The sequence below is a fragment of the Antedon bifida genome, chromosome 7, assembly GCF_963402885.1.
Source record: "Antedon bifida chromosome 7, ecAntBifi1.1, whole genome shotgun sequence".
Taxonomy (NCBI): Eukaryota; Metazoa; Echinodermata; class Crinoidea; order Comatulida; family Antedonidae; genus Antedon; species Antedon bifida.
Genome location: NC_136232.1, coordinates 19,925,490 through 19,950,221, shown reverse-complemented (window position 1 = coordinate 19,950,221; position 24,732 = coordinate 19,925,490). Strand labels below are relative to the sequence as shown.

At 33.8% G+C, this 24,732-nt stretch overlaps 3 protein-coding genes across 6 annotated transcripts; 2 read left to right on the top strand and 1 right to left on the bottom strand.

Annotated features, from left to right (window-relative positions):
* The first annotated feature begins 602 nt into the window (after positions 1-602).
* LOC144847758 (calumenin-like) lies at positions 603-9,096 on the top strand. 2 transcript variants are annotated; one of them, XM_078704270.1, is made up of 8 exons: positions 603-640; positions 779-966; positions 1,060-1,120; positions 5,033-5,114; positions 5,616-5,727; positions 6,166-6,405; positions 6,664-6,863; positions 7,891-9,096. In XM_078704270.1, the coding sequence occupies exons 2-8, from the start codon at positions 891-893 to the stop codon at positions 7,993-7,995; spliced, it is 876 nt and encodes a 291-aa protein (XP_078560396.1). In that variant the 5' UTR covers positions 603-640; positions 779-890; the 3' UTR covers positions 7,996-9,096. The 2 variants fall into 2 exon arrangements, with proteins under 2 accessions (XP_078560396.1, XP_078560395.1); XM_078704269.1 differs by having other exon boundaries at positions 779-1,120.
* An 830-nt stretch (positions 9,097-9,926) lies between these two features.
* On the bottom strand, positions 9,927-12,330 carry LOC144848162 (ciliary microtubule-associated protein 3-like). The gene is made up of 5 exons (XM_078704859.1): positions 12,195-12,330; positions 11,721-11,875; positions 11,303-11,401; positions 10,848-10,981; positions 9,927-10,263 (listed from the first exon to the last, which is right to left on the bottom strand). The coding sequence occupies exons 1-5, from the start codon at positions 12,223-12,225 to the stop codon at positions 10,053-10,055; spliced, it is 630 nt and encodes a 209-aa protein (XP_078560985.1). The 5' UTR covers positions 12,226-12,330; the 3' UTR covers positions 9,927-10,052.
* Positions 12,331-12,620: 290 nt separating this feature from the next.
* Positions 12,621-24,010, top strand: LOC144848485 (general transcription factor IIH subunit 1-like). Of its 3 annotated transcripts, none has more exons than XM_078705250.1 (12): positions 12,621-12,926; positions 13,461-13,612; positions 14,101-14,302; positions 14,682-14,778; positions 15,159-15,306; positions 17,902-18,051; positions 18,253-18,332; positions 18,731-18,837; positions 19,458-19,782; positions 21,813-21,903; positions 22,368-22,576; positions 23,400-24,010. In XM_078705250.1, the coding sequence occupies exons 2-12, from the start codon at positions 13,462-13,464 to the stop codon at positions 23,490-23,492; spliced, it is 1,653 nt and encodes a 550-aa protein (XP_078561376.1). In that variant the 5' UTR covers positions 12,621-12,926; position 13,461; the 3' UTR covers positions 23,493-24,010. The 3 variants fall into 3 exon arrangements, with proteins under 3 accessions (XP_078561376.1, XP_078561375.1, XP_078561377.1); XM_078705249.1 differs by having other exon boundaries at positions 12,621-12,956; XM_078705251.1 differs by having other exon boundaries at positions 12,637-12,698.
* Positions 24,011-24,732: the final 722 nt, after the last annotated feature.

The following is a 24,732-nucleotide window of genomic DNA, read 5'->3' as shown; positions in this document are numbered from 1 at the left end:
CCAAAAACTGGATCGAAGGAAAATATAAAAAAATACAAAATTGTCTATCAAATCATTATTTTTATTGATTTTTTCTTCTACAGAGAAGTAAATAACTTGATTAAAACTGCACAATGGCCTATTCAAAATCTGATAATTAAAATTCTTAAAACATTATTATATATATATATATTATAATATAAGTTCATATCTAATTGTTCTTTTGATCTATCAAAAGAATTACCACTTATTTCCGATGGAACAAAGGTCTGCTTTTTATTCGTAATAATAAAGTAATACCGGAAGTATACATATATCTTCAATCAATTCAACTATTATTACATGACCCACGTTTGTCTTTTATAATTTCCTCCCGCGCCTGCAAAGATTGATTATACAACTCCCTGGGAGATTGATACGTGGCTAGAATAGACCAATCAAAACGCTTGAGTACACTTCGCTGTCAACTCTCCAATATCTGACCAATAAAAACCTTTGTTATATAAACAGTTGGTTTCTGTTTGCCCAGAACAAGCATTGTAGAACCTTGCAGCTGATTTGCTATCAGTTTACACGTGGCTCAGCTTATCTCTTGCGATTAGTCAATTATTTTTCCACGCTGGCACATTGACACGAAGTATACACACGTATACAGAAATTGGTAAGTACGATGTTTATCTTCCTATATAAAATTAGACTGTAAAAATAAGTAGGCAAGAAGATATATACTGGAAGTTGTTCTGTAACAATCCTAACAACTATTCCAATAGTGTAAAGACTTCCTCAAATTCGTTGACAGATACAGTTTCTGCAGGCTCGCCTCACTCAGTCACAGAGAGCAAAATAATTGACATCTCAATCATTATCAAGTTGGTTCGATCGATTTGTCCTCCCTACAACAATCAAGAAAGATGAAGAGGATCATTCACCTCAGCCTAGCCTGCCTTCTAGTTGGGATGGTTGCAGCCAAGCCTGCAGACAATCATGGTAAAGAACGTGTTAAAGACCCTAAATTAAGTCCTGAAGATCATTTTGGTGGTGATGGTCACAATAATGATTATGATCACGATGCATTTTTAGGAGAAGAAGAGGCAAGAACATTTGAAGACCTCAGCCCAGAAGAAAGCAAAGCCAGACTTGGGTATGTTTGCTACTACTAATATTAATAATAACTAGTATTAATATTACTAATAATAATTGATATTATACTGTAGCATGTCACATCTTATATAGCATTATTTATCACATTAACCAACCAAATGTAGTATTATTATTTGTTTGTACTTAATGAATGATGGTTATGGATGAGTGCCCATCATCACAGTTCAGTTGAATTGAAAGCATTTATGCCATTATATAATCAAACATGTTGATTGAACTCTTTAACTTCATAAAGATATATTTGTTTATTGTTTACGGGTATTTAAACAAGTTCTACATTCATATTCATCATTAATCATTTAATTTCATTTGTTCATAATTTCTACTTGGGAATGACGTTAAATAATTTTTACACCAAGAAATTAATAATCTTGTATTATACTTTCTCCACATTTAAATATTGTTGCATGGATATAAAATCTATAAAAAAAAAATAATAGATTTAAAATAGCATTCATGAATAAATAAAAAAACAATATAAGTATGTAAATGAATTGTAATTAACTAATTTACATAATTAAACAGAAAAGTTATTCTGCATGGAAAACATATGCTACCTGATTCTGCATAATTATTCATATAATGCATGTTGTTAAACCATAAACAAAAGCTGAAATATACAACTGAACTATATAATAATAATGTAGCTTAAAATGCATGGCTCCGAACATGGGCTGAACAATCAACAGAAAATGTTATATAAATATATTATTTTTTATAATAATTCAAAAGGCAAATTGCTGAAAAAATGTCAATACTATGGGTATCAGTGGCTGTATCTCAATGGAGGAGATATAAAAATGTCAATACTGTGGCTATCTGTGGCTGGATCTATGGAGATACAACTAAAATAAGCAAAAAGCAAAATCAAGTTGATAAAATAAAAGAGCCAGAAAAAAAATTACAGAGCACTAAAGCTCTGTCTACACTACTGTATCAAACTTTCTGTGACAAAAAATATGATGTAACCATATAATATGGACATGATGTCACTACGATATTTGGGCACATCACACTTTTTTTGTCAAACTAGTTTGATACTGTAGACAGAACTTAACTCTTTCACAGTGCAAGCTATTTTTTAATTAAATGGTATAAAATAATTTAAATTGCATCATTCATTTTGCATAAACAAAATAAAATGGTTTGCTTTGAGGAAAGTACAGTAATAATAAACCTGTACACCCACCTATTGTATCAACCAATCAAACTATTGTTGCTATGGTTACACAGTGATCTAATTTCCCGTGTTGCAGGTCACTTTTAATGCCTTAAAGATTTTGCCACGTTGGCTGCTGAGGAAACAGTAGAAGGTAGTTTAATTTCTGCACAAGCAGAAGGTACTGGTAATACAATTGTGTATAATAAAGAAAAGATAATAATATTATAGTAAATAATCTTAAATAAATGAGTTAAAATAAAATTATAATATTGCACATTATAGACCATGGAGGTATAAAATTAGAAAATAAAGGTAATTATTTTATAGTCTCCATGCTACAGACTGTTTAATGATGGAAAGACAATCTCTCATCAGTTGTCTGCTAAATAAAGCTTAATATAAAACCAGAGGTGGATCCAAGGAAGCCCCTAATTGTCGCAAATTGTAATGCAAAAGATAGGACATCAAATTAAGCTCAGGCCATTTCACCATTTTTAGGCCCCCTTCAAAATCCTGGATCCGGCGCTGAAAACAGAAAGAGAATTTTTATTTAGTTAATTTATGCAAGCATACACATGTAGTTTAATAATCATATATTTTTTAATGAAATTAGAAGAATTCAAAACAAATTTCAACTGATACTATCATTCTAATCTGGAAAACTACTGCAGTAAGGCAGTTGAGTAAAGTAGCTTAATATGACACAAAAAGAGATTATTTATGTGATCTATGCAAGCATCCACTTAATAATTAGGTGATCATTTAGAATAAAATGATCACCTATTGTTATTGTATAAAATCTTTATTATTATTTTTTTTTTTTTTCTTTTTATTGTTTCTGTACACTATTTTGTGTAACAATTATCTCAAAAAGTTTAATGTCAATGATTACAAAAATTTCAGAATATCTTTCAAATAATATAACTTAATCCTAATAAGCTTTCCAGCGTGATCACTCATCCGTGACGACATTTATACGCCATTTTGCGAAATCACATTATCAATCATATCTCCATAATTCATTATCAGATCACATATTAATGAAATTCACTACACGTAAACTTCAGATCAAGGGTAAAAATATTAGCAAATAAAAACGCACCCGCACGTAGGTTCATGCGCGTGATATCGCGCGTTAAAAATTTGAAACGCTCAAAATTAAGTTTTGATCAATTTAGAGCATGAATTAGGCCATTTGCGTGTTTCAAAAAATTACTGTGCAAAAATGCGTTTTTGCGCGCGCGATACTTAAAAAGCGTAAAAAACATGAATTTTTTTTACAAATCTCATTCTACTCACCATCCTTAGTACATTCACCAAATTTGAGTCAGTTCCGACTTAAAATAACGCTATACGAGCACGTTAAAAATGACAAAATGCGCACATTAATTTTACAAAAGTTCTGAAAATGGTGAAAAATAGGTCTTTTTTAAAATGAAAATAATTCTTCAGAATGCAAGATGACCCCCGATTTTTTTAACTTATTCTGGAAGCCATTGAGTTGTAGATATGAATTCATGTACACATTTTACGTACAAAATGTTTTGACGTCATCAAATGGCCACTTGAATTTAAAAATTAGGATTTGTTATCTTTTTGTGTAGATTATCACATTCAACAGAGCGCATCTTGGTTATGTATGCTCGAATTTCGCACAACTTTCAGTATGTGCTTGCTTAATTAATTATAAATCTTTATCATGAGTTGACACTATCTTCATTTTAATGACGTCATCACGCGTAAAAACTTGAATTACGTAGGCCGTGTAATTTCACCTTCGCAGTAAATTTGAATATCTTACAGCTCTTCAGAATTGAAGGTTACCTTGATGATTATAATTTATTATGAAAGCTGATGAAATGTAGATATTAATTCATATAAAAATTAAGCCTATCGGATGTTGTGACGTTAACATATGGCCAGTTGAAGTGAAAAAGTAGTTTTTTCATATTTTTCGTCAAAGTTATACACAATTCAAAGAGCGCGCACAGCGCTTCTACGTGCCAAATTTTTTTCCAAATCTTATATTTTTTTGCTCAATTAATTATCTTTCGAAATTGTCATCTTAAAGTTTAGTTTGATAACGTCATCATGCCAAAAAATTAGAACATGTGTGTCCCGTAATTTCACCTATGCTACACTGTATATAGATATACAGTATATACTGTACATATTGTATATGGCATATAGGCACAACTCAGCACTATAAGCATATAATAGGATGGCATACATCAACATTTTCCGATCGTATGTTAACGTACGTGCATGTTTAAAAAAAATTAATTTCAGTAAAATGATAAAAATGATCACCTATAATTCGTCAAAGTGACGAATTAAATTCTAGTTTTAATATATTTTTTATGAAATATGAATTCAAAACAAATTTGAACTGATACTGAAAATATAATCTCATGTGAAAAACTACTATACTACAGTAAAATAGTTGAATTAAATTTTACATTATTTGAAAAAGCAGTATAGCCATGTACTGTAAACTCAATAAAACACGGTATATGGTGTTTGTTTTTAAAAATAAATAATTTGTTTTTCAAAAAGAATTTTCAATTTATTTTATAAGAATTATTACATACAAAATACTATATAATAAATATTAAAGGTAAAACCAGATTGATATAAAATATTTTTCATTTATATTTATTTTTGTATATTTTTTATGTATTATAATCATAAAGTTGCTAATTTTATCAGTAAACGTCGTTTTCACTTCAGTAAAATTGTTGAAAAAATTGATAATGATGGTGATGGCAAGTTGGATGTCCAAGAATTGAAAATATGGATTGAAAAGCAACAGGTACAATATTCAAATTATAATTAAACTGGAATTTTATCATGGGTGTGTTGAATCCTAGTGTGAACCAAACTTTAGATCAGTTTGTTAGGTCCTTTTCATATTATATTCAATCAATGAATAAACATGTGATTATTTTTATCTAACCTTATTTATAGAGGGTGACCATAATCAGCATATGCTGACAATCAAGGGGCCCTCATGATGAGTTATGAAAGGTGTCTGTCTGTGACAGTGGCTGTGTGTATACTAGTACACCGGGGTAACCCCCTACTCCTCTCGAAAAATGTAGTAGGTTCTTTAAAGTGCACATGAGCTAGATGTGTACACTGGACCTACGGTTTATAGTCCTTACCTGAGAAGACTCATTCTACCACCAGGACCATGGAGCGAGTGAGGCTCGAACCTCTGTTGATGTTATGGATAGATATTACAGTTCCACTGTCTTAACCGCTTAGCCACTCGCTACGGTATTAATTATTATTCAATTATCATTTATTTCAGAAATCATATGTATTTAAAGATGTTGACGCACAATGGGCAGGCCACAATGTAGATGGGGATGATATAATTACATTTGATGAATATAACAAAACATCATACAGTGGCTTACCTGGTAAGAACAATTATTTTTAAAGCTTAAATTGTTTAAATGTGTTTATTACTATTATTAAGCCTTTTACCTGGTAAACTCCCAAGTTTTCCACTGTTTAGGTAAAGTTGTGTTACTGGATGATTACATGTTCTACAGTAAAGTCATGTGATCCTCAAATGGACAGCCTCTGCCAACTTAAGATATACTGTTTCAATTCTGTGTTTTGTTTTTTTAAGAATTGATATAAATAGATTAATTAAATTAACAGAGGAAATACTTCAGGTACACCTTTTCCTATATAGAAAATTTAATGGTTAATGGTTTTAAATTTATATAGGGCAAAATACAAATAGTCTCTATGCGCTGTTTAGCACAAGTGTGAAAATGAAAATGTTGATGTATCATAATAAACATGTATACTGTATAGTATTGACGAGAAGGTTGTTTTACTTTTAACAGAGGAAGAACTATTAAAACTTGATGAAGCCGAGCAGATTGACTTCAGAGAAATGATCAAAAGAGACAAAAGGAGATGGGTTGGCGCTGATACCAGTAGGGACGGAAGCTTAGACAAAGAAGAGTTTTCTGCATTCCTTCATCCTGAGGAGTTTGATCACATGCGAGATGTTGTCATTGATGAGACAATGGATGATATTGATAAAGACAAAGATGGATATGTCTCACTTGAAGAATATATTGGTAAGACTTTCTTCCCTTTAAAATGTTCTGCTACAGATTATTTTCAGCTACCAGTTACTAATGGTCACCAATGTCTACACTATCAAAACAATCTGATGTGCCCATATATGGATATGATGATGTCATATCATTACCATATTTGGGCACATTACACTTTTTTTGTCAAACTAGTTTGATAGTGTAGACAGAGCTTAACACCGCATTTCACCTTTTTATTTTGTGGTGTAAAAACACATTAATATATTCTATGACCAACAGGCGATATGTTTGTGTCTCAAAACGGAGAAGATGAACCAGATTGGGTAAAGACAGAACGTGAACAATTTGGCGAGTACCGTGACAAGAACAATGATGGAATCATGGACAGGGCCGAAGTTGGTGACTGGATTATGCCCAGAGACTACGACCATGCCGAAGCAGAAGCAAGGCATTTAGTACATGAGTCAGACAAAGATAATGTAAGTCTTGTTGCACCAATATTTATCAATTCATCACCAGTGTAAACAAGCACGAATGTGCGATACTCGGGGTACAGCAAAAGAAGCTGTAATGACGTCATAAGACGGGATGTAACGTCACATACACATCAATAACCTCGCTACCAAATACATGTCCTTGTAGTATATTCATGCCAAATCCCAGCTCAATATTACAACGAATAAGGGAGGAGTAGTACTTTATAAATCGCACTTTTTACTCAATAGTGTCCAGATGGAAGAAGAGGAGAAGATGAGTAAGTCATAGACTCAGGTACCCCAAGTAAAAACTCTTCTCACCACCAGTACAGTTGGTACGGTTTCGAACGGACCACTTTTTTACTTCAAGGCCATTCACAACCCTGTGGCCCACACAGGTGCTTGTTCCCTCTTGTTGCGACCACTGCACCAATTTAATTCTCGTGGCTACGACATTGCTTATTGTTGTCTTGTGTTTTTCTTTTTTGATTATATTATGCACACTTCATAGGCAGACACCACACCACTCCCCTCACTAAATTTAGATAATTTCAATACAAAAGACAGGACATATCACTTTTAACAATTATTAGGCCTTATTTCAAAATCCTGGATCGGCTACTGTACTTTATGATTCTAAGACCAAAGGCTTAACAGTCCATCTGAAGGGTGTCAAATTAAAGACAGGCGACCATACTAGCCAGTTGACACAGGTTTGGTTCCTTCGCAAATGCTTTCAAGGTCGTAGTGAGAGGTTAAAAACAGACGAGGCAAAGATGGTCTAAATATAATTATAAAATATGACAATCTGTGCTGTTGAATTGGGGATGGGAGGTGAAAATTGAGCGCCTCGTCTGCCTCGTGCTGGCTATGGCTCTGGCTTTAGTAGTGGTTTTGCACCATATATGTTGGAACTACTGTACAACCCCATACATTTTCTACTGCATACTAAGAATAAACACAATAGTCTTCTCTCTCATTATTGGAACATAATCAGTGCATTTATTGGTTCACTTTTGTTTATTTCCAGGATAAGAAACTTACCAAACAAGAAATTATGGATCAGTATGATCTTTTTGTCGGCAGCCAAGTCACAGATTTTGGAGAAGCTCTTATCAAGCACGATGAGTTTTAAATTATGTCAAACACTGAATCTATTATTTTTTGTGGTGCTATTATTTTACAACTGTTGATAATTAGTTTAATTATACGTTATGATGTGTTTTAGTCAAATAAGTTAGCTTTTTCTGTGTAGAGATAAACAAACAAAAATTTAGTAACATCCCAGTAAAATGATTGTATTTGTGGGAGAATTATCAGGTTTTTGTTTATTTATTTATCCCACTTTATTCACAAAATATTGATTATTTTGTATCGGTAATTTTTTTATTCTAAAACCAATTGTTTTGTGATTTTTTTCTAGAGTTAGTCAGTTGTTTAGCTTAAATAAATTGTATTTTTGTACATTTGATATTTATATGATTTTATGATGAAACCAAGCTATTACAGTGCATGTATAAAGCTTAATACATTATTTTTGTTACAGTTGCCAAATTATGCAGTTTTTAATTTTTTTATGTTTAGTTCTTATTTAGTAAATAGTATCATAGATTACATAGATGATTGCATGAAATTTATTTTTTGAGTGTAGAGTAGGAGAAAAAATGCAAATTATTAACAAAACAATACATGTTCGAATATATCGTGGATAACATTTTCTAAAACAAATTTGTCTAAGAAATTGATGTCTGACGGACATTTTTTTTATGTTTTATTCAACCAAATACCAAAGGATAGATGGCTTGTTTGGCCAGGAGGTTAGTTAGTACTAAAATTATAGATGTGGACAAGCAAAGACCAAACATTAATTTCAAGTAAAAATACCAGTGCCCATGTGGTCTATAATTGAAGGCTGGTGTTTATACAGTACTTTATACAGGAATTTGAGTCTCATGCCAAAAATGGTTGTTTTTTGAGGGATACCTTATAACATTTTTACCATGCTAGCAACAGTTTAGTTTTATTGCTTATTTTATGAAACAAACATACAAACATGCAATATATTGTACTATATAGGATAAGTATCTGGGGCGGGTTGGGAAATTGCGTTTAGTAATGATGTTATGCAAGTGAATCATTTTGTTGTGATTTTAATTTTATAAGTTCTAGCGACTGATGCTAGGTTTTTTATTTATCAAATAAATTTGCTTAGCACAAAACAATATTTCTATATATTTCTTCATTTTAATGTTTATCCTTGATCATCACTTACTTGAAAAATGGTAAATTTAAACACTTAACTTTAATGCCATGGATACTCGTTTGTTAGTGTTACCAAAACTTAACAGTATTGTGTTGGACTACTGATTATGCGTTGCTTGTATCCTTTACTTACATTTGCCTATTTATGTCCAGGTGTACAAATGGATACCTGGTAAGTTCAACACACTGCACCGATTACTAGCACAAAATTCTGAGAGTGTTTTCATACATGTTTGATCCAAACAAATGACCGGGGTAATAATGTGAAGCGCTTAGACGCTTTGTTAAGCGCTATATAAGAATGATATTAGTTAGCGGAATTGGACTTTAATTTTACCGATTACTGGTAAAACTGACAATTTATTTAACGTGTTACTCATAGCCCTTCTGTTGGTACTATTTTTGATATTCGTCGCTGCAGAACAGAATCTTCTTTTCAATCATATATCCCACGTGTTACCAGAATTTTGAACAACTTATCCGGTTGAATTCGTAACTTAGATATCTCTGTTAGTTTTTTTAAAACCAAATTATTATTATCTCAATACTTATTTTTAAAATAATTTTGATGTTGAAAATGTTTTTAGTTGGTCACTTTCTTGTAAATGCTTTAATTGTAGAACGTAATTAGTTTGTTTATTTCTGTGCACTGTTCTGGGTTGACCAACTAGCATAAGTGTTTACCACCTGTTTGGTCTTTCCTTGCCTTTTATTTTTTGTTTTGTCTTTTTCTTTGTATTGTATATGGCAGAAATTGAGTTAGTTCTACTGGATAGAGAAAAAACTAAAATACGGTACTACATATTAAATCTTTGGGTGTTGATACTTTATTTATAATCTTCTCATGATTACAGTAAAATAAATTGATCATATCATCACCAAAGTATACAAATTATTTACAATATGGCAAATTAATATACATAAATTAAATTAATAGTATAGACTTAAATATGCTTCACGTATGGCGAATTTTCGTTTATCTTTATACGACATTAAACGACTCTTTGTTGTAGTTCCTTTACAGTGCTCTGGCAGTAATATCGAGTCATCTGGTTGAATTTTGAGATGTTGAGGTCCGCCAAATGTCCCGTGATAAGCTACTTTTCTGTTTTTTGGAACATCATGTTCGTACGTTCCAGCTCTGAAAAAACAAATAAATTTATAATGTAAACCTTAGCACTTAATGATTAGGACTGAAGTTCTCTTACACTCACAGTTTAAACAGTGGTTTCTAGGCTGAGCCTTTTTAAACACCTTATCATGTCAATGCTTATCCAATCGTATTTTGAACGTCGATAGGGTTACATTTCTTGCCCCCTAATGTCAAGGACATTTATTGTTTCTTTTATGTATAGCATCAAAAGAGTATTTTAAGCTCTGTCTACACTATGAAAAAAAAATGTGATTTGCCTATATATGGACATGATGTAATATCACTACCATATTTGGGCATATAATCACTACCATATTTGGGCACATCACCCTATTTTGTCAAGGACGTTTATTGTTTCTTTTATGTATAGCATCAAAACAGTATTTTAAGCCCTGTTTACACTATGACAAGAAAATCTAATTTGCCTTGATGATGTGATATCACTACCATATTTGGGCATATAATCACTATCATATTTGGGCACATCACCCTTTTTTTTTTATCAAACTGGTTTGATAGAGTAGACAGAGTTTTAAACAAGTATAGCAGTAAGTACAGTATATATATCTTACCCAGGTGTTAACTCTGGGTCTATTTGCTTGCGAAAAAATCTGTCACCACCAACATGGAATGATTTGAAAGCTGGTTTGAACGTCCTTGGCAAGGTGGTCGACTTCTGATAAGTTGTTGGACAAGGTGTGACAGTCTAAAACATTTAAAATCATTTTTTTTTAAATATAACACATTAAAAACAACTTTAAAAGAAACACAGATAAATAAAATATAAAACATTAGTATTTTTTTTCTTTAGGTGGCATATAGTGTAAGCAATAATCCTATGTTTTAATATAAACCCATCCACTTATTTAGACTAGTAAAGACATAAGTCAATTGCAATTCGAATAATAATCCCACCCACTATTTTGTTGCCAATTTCATAAACTCCTGATAGTGATATACATATTAATACTATTAATATTTTATTATACAAATAGTAAATTATTTACATGTTTAATTAATTTCTTACCTGAAATTCTTTGTTAAACCTTGGATTTGTTCTTGCACCCATTGAATACCCTTGTTTACTTGTTACTTGTTTATCAATTTCATACAGGAACGTAGTTTTCTGTGGAGAATAAAATAACATGTTACCAATTTTCAGTATTTTTTTTTCTACAATGTATTTATTTATATGTGTCCATCATCTTGAATCTTCCCTAAATTTAATTAAGAATAATGTAAAAATGTATTTATCAACATAAATATAATTTATATTATAATACAGTATTTTTATTTATCTCCAAAAATATAAATAAATGCATTTATAAAAAATGAATAAAATTACAAGAGGAGGGTAGAAAAACTGAGGAACAAGATGATACATCTAATATAATGTATTCAATTATATGCGCATAATATGTTAAAAAACGCATGACTGTTATTACCTCTGCATTGTCATAAGTCCCTGGCGCCCGATGTGGTGCTTCTTCTAACCCTAATTCAGCCCCCATACGGTTCGGTGGTAAATTTCCAGGGAACAGTGGTCTTTGTTGAGTAGTTCCAAATGATACATTGCTTTTCTTTTCTCTTCCAAGAAGAGCTGTTGATTAAAAGAAAAATACATTTTTATTATATGACAAATATTAGATAGTTTGTGTTCATTGTAAAATATTTTAAGATAAAAATAATTATATACAATAAAAAATTTTTTTTCAAAACATCCCAGTAGGAATATTAAGTGGACTACTAAAACTATACAATAATTTAGTGTTGTAGGCATATCTATGCCGACAGGCTACTAGGCCTAGTAGTACTAGATTCGAGAAGACCTAGGCCTAGACTAGCTTATTCTTGTAGTTGTACTTAATTAATTGAAACAACAAAACCAGCCTCATACACAATTACGTTATATAACTTACCCTCGAGAGATGGAAGAGTTGTTGAAGCCATACCGTTAAAAATGTAGGCCTCCTAAAAGATTATTGCGATTCTTTTGCTAGTTCTTTACTCTTTATTATAACTTCTCATTGTGTAAGGACTTTAAGTCGATGCTTATTATTGATGTCCATTGCCATAGCGACGGCTTACGCTCTTATATAGCTCTCTCATTATACATAAAAATAAAATTAGATATAAACAAATTATCAAGCTATTTATTTAGGTTTAAATCAAAATACTAAATTATTATTTATCTATATACACAAATATTTATTTTTGAAATAAATATATTAGAGTTTAGTGGTTGTTAGGAATATTTTGTTGAGAAAGGGTCTAGCCTTTTAAACCAGACAATGATATAGGAAATGCATGTGGACTGGAATTGAAAGACTAGATGAAGAAAAAAAAACATGTCAGCGCTCATCATGAAAGTTGTGTGACGAAAATCGATCAGGAAGGAAGGCTTAGTGATTGAAATATCCTAGGTTTCATTTATTATTCAAAACATAATTATAGACTGTCAATGTTACTTTTCTATGCGTTAAGTATTTCATCAGATAAAGGGCGATACAACCCTGTTAAATAATACTACTTTCAGGCCAGCCTTGCTAGGCTAGGCTACTCGTTGTTGGAGTGAGTGTCGCTTTCAAGTTCCTCTCCCACTTATTCCCCCTGCTCGACTCAACTTGCTCCGTCTTCCTCTGGCCTAAAAGGTAGGCCTAGGTAGAAATACGATCAAAGAGGTTTGTGCCTTATATTAATTAGCTTGAACTTAAGTTAATTTTACTTTTATTTAGTTAATTTTTAGTATTATGTTTAATATTTATTGCACATTTTTTTGTTTTGCAAATATGTTTTAGTTTAGTATATACTAGTAATAGGCTAGGCCTAGGCCTAGTTAGTAAATACAGATAGCCTAGACTAAAGCCTAATAATTGTCCTGAAAAAATATTTTTTTTTTATTTTAAAACTTTTTTTGTTGAATATGGCATTTTAATGTCACATAGGCCTAATCGTTGACAAAAAAAATTAATTACCTGAAAAACTGTAATTTAAAGCAAAAAGATAGTCAAATTTACTGGAATAATAGGTATTTTTTTGGTTGAATTTAACCATTTATTTTGTCTTTATTAAAGTGAAAACATTAATTTGTTATTTTTCTACAGAAGGTGGCAATACATCTTTAGATAAATAATTAGGCCCTAGGCCTACATATTATTAATATTTGGATTTCTGTTACATAATAGGATGACATCATCTGAAGATGTACTGTTGATTGTGAGTCAAGTGAAACACAAGAAAACTGACGGAAGTCTTTATTTAATGGCAGAACGATTAGCATGGCAAGGCCAACATGCTGATCATTTTGCTATCAGCTACCTCTACGCAGATATACGACGTAAGTCTCAAAATTTTCCAAAACGTTGCTGAGGAGTGCCGATAAGTGAATATGGGGCTTCCCTTTTATGCCTAGGCCTATTGCATTTCATGTTATTAATATTATATTGTGTTCAACGATTGTACAAGAAAATTATTGCGCAATTTCAAATTGCACGTTAAAGAACTTGGTACACTATTCGAAACGAGTAGTCTCCCAGTGTGTTGATCTGGTAGGCTCTGCACTGCTGGCTGCCGTGGGTCCATGGAGGGTTTAACCCAAATTTCCTCAGTCTCCATTTAACCTTGAGGACGAATAAATACATTTAACATAATGTATTAAAGGATAAAACAATTTTTGGTTCAGATTTAACCATAATACGACAACCCTAAACTTTAACCCCATAACTCTTTCCATGTGTGCCCTTTGTTTCAATAGTTCTATTCTAAAATGTCTGATTTTTAAATTTGTATATGAAAAATATACTTTGATGCTTTTTTGTTTCACAGAGCAAAAGATAAGCCCAGAAGGCAAGCCCAAGATTCAGTTACAGATAGTACTGCATGATGACAAGGCAGCCACGTTTCTGTTCAACAACCGAGAAGGTCAGAGTGCACAGCTACAAGATCGAAATTCAGTCAAAGAGTTACTTCAACAAATTCTACCAAGGTTCAAGAATAAAACAAATAAAGAATTAGAAGAGAAAAACAGGTTGGTAGAACAATTTTAATTAGCAAGTACGATTTACAGGTCTTAAGATCTGTCTACACTATAAAACTACTTTGACAAAAGTATGATGTGCCCAAATATGACAGTGATATGTCCAAATATGGCAGTGATATGTCCAAATATGGTAGTGAAATCAACATCATCATGTCCATATATTGGCACATCACATTTTTTGTCTCATCAAGTTTGATTTATGAAATTTAAAAAATTCTTTTCAGAAATTTAAGAAAAAAGGTATATTTTATTTATTCTCTTTTTGTTGTTATTTGTGCACATTATTTAAGGTAAACAAAACATTGTCATTGTAATATGATTGCAATAAAATTACTTAATTAAAAAAAATAAATCACTTATTTTATAGAATGCTAAAAGAAGATCCTAAACTATATAATCTATACAAAGATTTAGTAGTAAGTGGCGTGATAACTGCTGAAGAGTTTTGGTCATCAAGAAAAGAAGTAGGTTCATTTACATTGATATGGAGCTTTCTATTTAAAGTGACCTATGATCTACGGCATAAATTATGCATTACATAATTTGTCCAAGTTGTTGTCCAGCTCTGTTCAATCAATAGTCATGTCGACCATACACCCAAAAAAAGTTTAAAAGCGCATATCTGTTATAACAGATCTTATCTTTTCGGATAAGGACTTTAAACCGTAGGTCCAGTGTACAACTTTCGAGGCAAGTAGGGGGTTACTAGTACGCACACAGCCACTGATCATAACTGGGCCCTCAGAGGCTACCCAGTATAAAGAAATACTAATAATAAAATACTAATAATAAAATAAATAAGGTATTATATATAAGAACAGTTGAAATTGGTTTTTTCTTGTAGCAAGTTGAAGGAATGAAAAATAACCAACAAGTTGGTGTATCAGCAGCGTTCTTAGCTGACATCAAACCACAGGCAGATGGATGCAATGGGGTGAAATATAATCTGACAGTTGATGACATTCAGGCTATATTCAAAACATACCCAGCTGGTGAGATTCCATAGAATTAGTTATAAAAAATGGGTACAGTAGAACCCCTCTTTTGGGACACCCAGTGGATACTTTCATTTAAGATGAACAAGGGGAAATATATGTTTTAACACTATGACAAACACCTCTAACACGCCCCTATATGTGTCAACACTATACCTGTTCTAACACTACAGAAAATGCCTCTATTCAGGAGACACCCCTATATGTGTCAATACTACACCTGTTCTAACACTACGGCAAATGCCTCTATTCAGGGGACACCCCTATATGTGTCAAAACTACTCCTGTTCTAACACTACAGCAATGCCTCTATTCAGGGGACACCCCTATATGTGTCAACTCTACACATGTTCTATAACACTATGTCAAATTACTCTATTCAGGGGACACACCTATATGTGTCCACACTACACATGTTCTAACACCATGTCAAATGACTCTATTCAGGGGACACCCCTATATGTGTCCACACTACACATGTTCTAACACTACAGCAAATGCGTCTATTCAGGGGACACCCCTATATGTGTCCACACTACACATGTTCTAACACTACAGCAAATGCGTCTATTCAGGGGACACCCCTATATGTGTCAACACTACTCCTGTTCTAACACTACAGCAAATGCCTCTATTTAGGGGACACCCCTATATGTGTCCACACTACACATGTTCTAACACTACAGCAAATGCGTCTATTCAGGGGACACCCCTATATGTGTCCACACTACACATGTTCTAACACTACAGCAAATGCGTCTATTCAGGGGACACCCCTATATGTGTCAACTCTACACATGTTCTAACACTACAGCAAATGCGTCTATTCAGGGGACACCCCTATATGTGTCCACACTACACATGTTCTAACACTATGTTAAATGCGTCTATTCAGGGGACACCCCTATATGTGTCAACTCTACACATGTTCTAACACTACAGCAAATGCGTCTATTCAGGGGACACCCCTATATGTGTCAACTCTACACATGTTCTAACACTACAGCAAATGCGTCTATTCAGGGGACACCCCTATATGTGTCAACTCTACACATGTTCTAACACTACAGCAAATGCGTCTATTCAGGGGACACCCCTATATGTGTCCACACTACACATGTTCTAACACTACAGCAAATGCGTCTATTCAGGGGACACCCCTATATGTGTCCACACTACACATGTTCTAACACTACAGCAAATGCGTCTATTCAGGGGACACCCCTATATGTGTCAACACTACTCCTGTTCTAACACTACAGCAAATGCCTCTATTCAGGGGACACCCCTATATGTGTCCACACTACACATGTTCTAACACTACAGCAAATGCGTCTATTCAGGGGACACCCCTATATGTGTCCACACTACACATGTTCTAACACTACATCAAATGCGTCTATTCAGGGGACACCCCTATATGTGTCAACTCTACACATGTTCTAACACTACAGCAAATGCGTCTATTCAGGGGACACCCCTATATGTGTCCACACTACACATGTTCTAACACTATGTTAAATGCGTCTATTCAGGGGACACCCCTATATGTGTCAACTCTACACATGTTCTAACACTACAGCAAATGCGTCTATTCAGGGGACACCCCTATATGTGTCAACTCTACACATGTTCTAACACTACAGCAAATGCGTCTATTCAGGGGACACCCCTATATGTGTCAACTCTACACATGTTCTAACACTACAGCAAATGCGTCTATTCAGGGGACACCCCTATATGTGTCCACACTACACATGTTCTAACACTAAAGCAAATGTGTCTATTCAGGGGACACCCCTATATGTGTCCACACTACACATGTTCTAACACTACGGCAATGCCTCTATTCAGGGGACACCCCTATATGTGTCCACACTACACATGTTCTAACACTACGGCAAATGTGTCTATTCAGGGGACACCCCTATATGTGTCAACACTACTCCTGTTCTAACACTACGGCAATGCCTCTATTCAGGGGACACCCCTATATGTGTCCACACTACACATGTTCTAACACTACAGCAAATGCGTCTATTCAGGGGACACCCCTATATGTGTCAACACTACTCCTGTTCTAACACTACAGCAAATGCCTCTATTCAGGGGACACCCCTATATGTGTCCACACTACACCTGTTCTAACACTACAGCAAATGCCTCTATTCAGGGGACACCCCTATATGTGTCCACACTACACATGTTCTAACACTACAGCAAATGCGTCTATTCAGGGAACACCCCTATATGTGTCCACACTACACATGTTCTAACACTACGGCAATGCGTCTATTCAGGGGACACCCCTATATGTGTCCACACTACTCCTGTTCTAACACTACAGCAAATGCCTCTATTCAGGGGACACCCCTATATGTGTCAACACTACACATGTTCTAACACTACAGCAAATGCCTCTATTCAGGGGACACCCCTATATGTGTCAACACTACAGCCACTTTGTTGGATCCCAAAGTTGTCCCATAAATAATGGTCCTACTTTATTAAATATCGTTGTATTTTAATATAAATCAAATGATATTACTAGTTTTTTTCTTGTAGATAATTTTGTGATTTTTTTTTTGATAGTCAAAAAGACACACATGGAGAAGGTGCCAGGTGAGATCAGTGAAGTTGAGTTCTGGAAGCGGTTCTTTCAATCACATTATTTCCACCGCGATCGGATTAACACAGGAAGCAAAGATTTGTTTGCTGAGTGTGCTAAGAGTGATGAAAGAGGTTTGTTTTATTTATTTTATTTCAACTCTATTTATAGAGGGTAACCCTTCCAGCTGGACAAATTAATGCCAGCCCTCTTATATAAATAACATTTGCTTTGTGACAATCAAATTACAGGCTAGCTAGCAACTACCACCTGGGTTCTTCTAAAAAAGGATTTAAAGAAAAATTAAAACACAATTTTTAACACATTTTTTTTAGAGATGCAACATGACATAGAGCATCAGATAAATGACCCGTTATTGAATATTGATAGAATGGAAGATATAACACACGTACCTGTAAGTGAAAAATTTTATTATTTTAATTTTTTTTTTTCATATTTTATTTTATGTCTTTTATGTGGCCAAGGATTACCAATAGTAAATTAATCAGATAAGTGGTAATCTCTCTGATACAGGGGTTATTTTGTGAATTCCGTTCACCGGAGTAACCCTCTACACATTTCGAATGATGAATTGAGTTCTTTTAAGTGTATACAAGTAAACTGTAAACTTGACCTACTTTTAAAGTCCTTATCCAAGAAGACTTGTTCCACCACCAGAATTAGAAGCGAGTCGGTCTCGAACCCATGCCGATATTGATGACTTCTTTGTACGGTAAGCGGCCCACCTGCCTTAACAGCCATATGACTCTCTCAAGTCAATTCAGTGATCACAATACTTTATTATTGTTCCAGGGCTATGGAAGTTCAGTTGATAAGCAACCCTCAACAAGCACATCTGTAGATGCCGCCCTCATCAAAAGGTTCAACCACCACAGCACTAGGGTACTAAGCGTCACAGAGTAAGCTACCTATCTCTATTTTGCTAATGTTTTATTTCTATATAGTAGAAAAGAACAGAATTCTTTTCAAAACTCGATTTTTTGGCTCAGAATTTTCTGGCATTTGTGTAGCAGCTATTTGAGCTCCTGTCACACTTCATTGCTTGTCAGATCCGAAAGGTCATGGTTTGTCTACAAAAAGTTGGCCTAAGACAACCTAGGCCAAGTTTACAGCTTTTGCTATCTGAGGGTGAAATCAATTATTGCAGGCTACGATTGTACACTGTATAGTCCATGGGAGGCCTTTTGTTGTCCAATGAGAAGCGTTCTAATATAGATGTTTGTTGTGCTATAGATCTATTCTCAGCACTCATTTGCACTTTGCTATTTCTAGTTTTACTGTTAAGCGCATTACTGCTTTGCATAATGTGCTATATAAGCCTAGATTATTATTATTCTATTAATACTATAATAATTTTGTAAAATGTATTAACCATTTTTACTGCAGTTTTTTTGGGGTATTTCATTAGGATCCTTTGATTTTAGGCACTCTGATGACCTGAAGATACATTTATGTAATTTTTGTCTATGGTATATTTATATATATGTTTTTCTATTCTGTTTTTTTTTTGTTCCTACAGATCTGAAACGTCCATTTTAGCAAAACAAACCAACAAAGAAAAATCAAAAGACAATAGCAATGAACCAAATCATTCCAAAAATAATTCCACTACAGATCAGTCGGCTGTTAAACGCATCCGATTAAAAGCTTCCACAACCTACGAGGACTTATCTACGCAAGAATCAGCGCGCCCTGTATCATTACGTCTTGAAAGGACGGAGAGGTATTATCATGGACCTATGCCACTTACTAATGTTAGTTATGAGACTACGGACGATGTTGTTCAAGCAACTTCTGCTATGCAAGCTGAAATGGCGGTGCCTCTCAGGTCTAATTTAATTGGAGTAAGTATAGTTTTGAATTCAGATCAAGTGTGCATACAGGATCTGAGGAAAAGGCTGATTTTTTTTTCTTTGTTAAACTTTGTTTATTGACATTAAAACAGCCGAGGCTAACGTGCATGCGGGCCTCATAACTTAAAAAACAAAAATGATAAGATTAACAAGAAAGAAATATAAACAGACCAATAATGAAAAAATATATATATAATATAAACATAACACTTGCACTGATGAAGGGCTAGTGTTGCCCAAAAGCTCTGCTAACTTTTCTGGCTGTTTACTTTATCGTTTTGATTTAGCCTTTCGCTTTTTTTTTTTTTGTATCTCCATTGAGATCCAGCCACTGATACCCACAGCATTGTCATTTTTTCAGTAATTTGCCTTTGGATTAATATAAACATCATGTATATGGAAGATTGAAGGGGAACATTTTGAAAAACTTGGGGACAGCCATAACATATTTTCTTACAAACCCTTACATTTTTCAAAGGAGGGGCTGGAGCCAGCTGGGCACCACCTCTTAATCCACCCATTGTATTTCTATTATTTTATTGTTTTGAACAAAATTACAGTGGTAGATCCAGGTTTTTGAAATAGGAGGAGGGAGCCCCAGGGCTTAAAAATGGTGAAATGTAGGGCTGAGATTAATTTGATGTCATATCTTTTGCATTACAATTTGCGGGGTGTCCTGGGCCAGCTGGGCCACATGCATCCGCCCCTGAATTAAACGAATTTGGGACATTTGTAACCCGCGAAAAAAGGGCTGATTTTGGGACAGGGTGGGACAGGGGTGTTGGTGGGGACATTGGGTGGGAGAACATAGGACCAACGAAATAGTTTCACCATTTTAATGTATTGTGCGCATAAATGACATTGAGATGTGCTTCCTCACTTGATTCATCGGGACAGTTTTGGCAGATTCTAGGAGTTGATCGTCAGCACAAAAACTGTACGCAAATCAAAAGCTCTCTACTATGTCTAGTTTTGAGATAGTAGACAGCATAGCTTATAATGTAGTATCATTTCACCCAGGGCAATAGACAAATATGAGTATACATTAGAATATCAATGATATTATTTATAGCTATATAACTGATACCCCTCAATTCTTCATCCTTTCCTATCGGCTCTCTACTTTCATCCAATATAGACATTAATGATATTCAATTTTATTTATTGCATTCCACGTTGAATAGCTTAAAGCACTTAACATTTTCTCTGCCCCTGTCATCCAACCTTACGTAATGTGTGGCTATTACAGTCAGTTGGGAGTATCTACACTTGATGCATAATACTCTAATGAATAGTTTATCTTCATTGTGATGTGTTCATCCAACATTTATAGGTTCCACTAGGGTACAATTTCTGTCACTATATTAAGATAAAAATTTAAATGCTTGTACTGGAAATTATTATAGTTTTAAATTGTCCTGAGATCTGTTACACACAATTCTTACATAAAGGTCTTACAAATATTATCTTAAGCTGACATTTTTTTCCAATGATAAAAAAATAAAGAAAAGGCAACAAAAATATGAAATGTGGACGAAAAGTGATTGTACATTAATATGTTTTTGCACATTTTGGTTGTGATGCTTCACTTGTCCTCAATCCCATTATAGCCTCATTATGATCTGCAAAGGGATCATTGCATTATTAACATTTATTGCTAATGAAATCAGAAATTAATTTAAACAGATATTTTAAACCATTTAATTTGTAAAATCTGCTTAAGATTCCACCTGACTGGGAAAAAGAATGTAGAAAAACAAATTGATTAAACTTTAATTTAATTTTTTTTATATACTGTATATATAAGTTCTTTGAAATTATTTTGGTTTTATGTTTAAAATTATATTTTTATATTAAATTATATTTATTCTTCTCTCATGAGGTATTTAATTTTGGAAAACCAAATGTTGTATTTTCAACATAAAAATAAATAAATTACAATAAATTTACGCTGTACAAATTTGTAAAAGTAAAATTACTTGATTTACGATATATTCTGTTGTTGTTATTTTTACTTGCAGGTTGTTCCAAGCAATTTGTCAAGTTCAGTTATGAGTGAGCTGACCCCAGGAGGCCTGTTAATGGCATCCAGCGCACAGAAACCATTGCATTGTATGTTACTACTATTGAAAAAATTGTTTTACTTATTTTTGCCCGATGACCTCGTTTTATTCTATGGTTTGTTTCTATTAAAAAAACTCAAATAACCGACTTATTCTAACAGTACCCTTGATTAAGATTTATGTGAGGGCGTGTGGCACAGTGTGTTGGACGCTGGATTACTGATTGTGAGATTTTGGTTCGAATCCAACTATCGCCGCATTGCTTGTATCCTTAGGCAAGGCACTTTACTTACATTTGCCTTTCTTCACCCAGGTGTATAAATGGGTACCAGTTAGGCAAGGCACAACTTTGCGCTGATTACTAGCTGCATTATGAGAGTACATGTTTAATCCAAAGAATGACCGGGGTAATAATGTGCTATGTAAAGAGCTTTTGTGTATAATTATTCCTGGAAAGGGCTCTATAGAAATGTGATATTATTATTATATCTATTAACAAAAATTAATTTTTAGCTCTCTACACTCAAGACATCCAACGAGAGATGAAACGTCTGTACACCAGCCTCTCGGAGCTTCTGCGACACTTCTGGGCTTGTTTCCCGGTTACCAATAAAATGCTAGAAGACCGGCTATGCCGCATGAAAGCCAATTTGGAACAATTCAAAGAGAAGAAATTAAATCCGTTTAAAATAGATTTGGCAAGACAACATATTGGTGGAAACGTAAGTGATTTCCGATGCCATGCGGCATTTTGTTTTGTTCCTGTGGTTTTAGTAATCCCAAAGGGAATCATCTACTTTGTGTGTTTGGTTGATCGTTCTATTTTATTGCTATCCAAATTTTTGTATAAATGTAACACCTCAGTTATTGCTGTGGCTCTTTTGTAATAATGTGATTTCACCAATTACTGAAACATATTCAGGAATTCTTTCTATTTATATCTTTTTAATATATTTATTTAAATAATGATACATAGGAAAAGTATAAAAGCCAATAGTGTACATGAAGGAGACACCCTTAGGACACAAAACATTTCCCCTTAATAGAGGTGTCTCCTGAATAGAGATTGGTAGTAGTGTACACATATTTCCCCTCGTTCATGTTTATTGGACAGTTTCTCCTGAACTTGAGGGGAGGGTCAATGGAGGGGAGGGTCAATGGAGGGGAGGGTCAATGGAGGGGAGGGTCAATGGAGGGGTCATATTGTATATGGAAATATGTAATGTAAAAATGTAATTTATTAAGCTGTCTACACTATCAAACTTTATTTGACAAAAAAAATGTGATGTGCCCATATATGGACATGATGATGTCATATCACTACCATATTTGGGCACATCACATTTTTTGTCACATAAAGTTTGATAGTGTAGACAGAGCTGTAGACAGTATTATAAGAAAATTAAATGAAACATAAATGTAAACTTTTAGTACTGTAGGCTTATTAAACTCAAAATAAGTTTTGAAAAATAGTAACTAAAAAAAATTTAAATTATGATTTTTAATATTTAATTTCTAATAAAAGTATTTTGTGTTTCTTTATAGCTTACTCTACATTTAGATGCTTTATTGGAAAGGGCTTTTAGCAAGTTTAATTTGTGGCAAGCTAAGAAAATGTCTGGTGGATTGAGAAGGTGACCCCCTGCTCCTAAAAATGTCAGGAAAATTCACAGGCAACTCAAATGCAATAATGTACCATAGATAGGTGTTAAAGAAATACAGGAAAGTTATAAAGTAATAAAAACTGTTTCTCTGCTTAGCTAGAACTAGGTTTGTGTTCCACAGAGGACTGTAATGGGTTTATATTCGTAAGCAAATGAAAAGGTCAGAAAATGTCATTATTTGAGGAAATAGGTAATCTTTTAATTATATATGTTTGTACTGGGATGCATTTGTCAACATGTCATGTTCTTAAAGAGCATACTTATATATTTAGTTTTTTTTTGTTAAATCAAAATTACAACGGATTTCTGTATACTACATAGCTAAAACTAATACAGATGATCATATATGTACTAGCTGTGTCTATCACGAAATATTATTTCTCACAGCCTTGATTTTCTTGGATATCTTCTGATCACAGTGTATTGCCATAAGCAGGGTTGAAGTTGATTTGCATCGTACGGTACTTGTGAAATAAAGTATTCTATTTCTCATTTTTTAGTTTTTAAATACAATCACTAATGTCTTGTACTGTATTTTTTTATCTTCATACGAACCTATTAAGCGGAAAACCGCGTAGCTTTTCCCACCTAGAGTCTGAATCTATCGTGAGCGGAAACCGCCCGTCGTCCGCTCCGCGTTATGTGTTAATGGTCATAAGGAATAACATTGATTCTATATTGTTATTACCGTTACCGCTCGTCTGTGTAAAGGCCAATTTACACAGACGAGCGGTAACAGTAAGCGGAAAACCGTGTAGCTTGTCCCACCTAGAGTCTGAATCTATCGTGAGCGGAAACCACCTGTCCGCTCCGCGCTGAATGTAAATGGTCATAAGGAATAACATAGATTCTATATTTGTTATTACCGTTACTGTGTAAATTGGCCTTTAGCTCTCTACCCTGATTTGAAAGACATCCATGATATATATAAGAACCTTAATTACGCCTTATGTGTCTACAATAACTCCATAATAAGAATATCAACCAAGATAAATATAAATAAAACAAGCAAACGGCCAACTGTTAGCAATATGACACGTTTCAGTGGAACTAATCGCAAAAGCGCATAGTTTCCGTTAATGGAAACAAGAGTGTTGAATTCTGTACAGGTATAGTTTCCGATAATGGAAGTAAAAGTTACACCGAGTGTTGAATTCTGTACAGGAATAGTATTCCAAAGTGTAGGCGGAACGGCAGGCAGGTGAACGTTATAC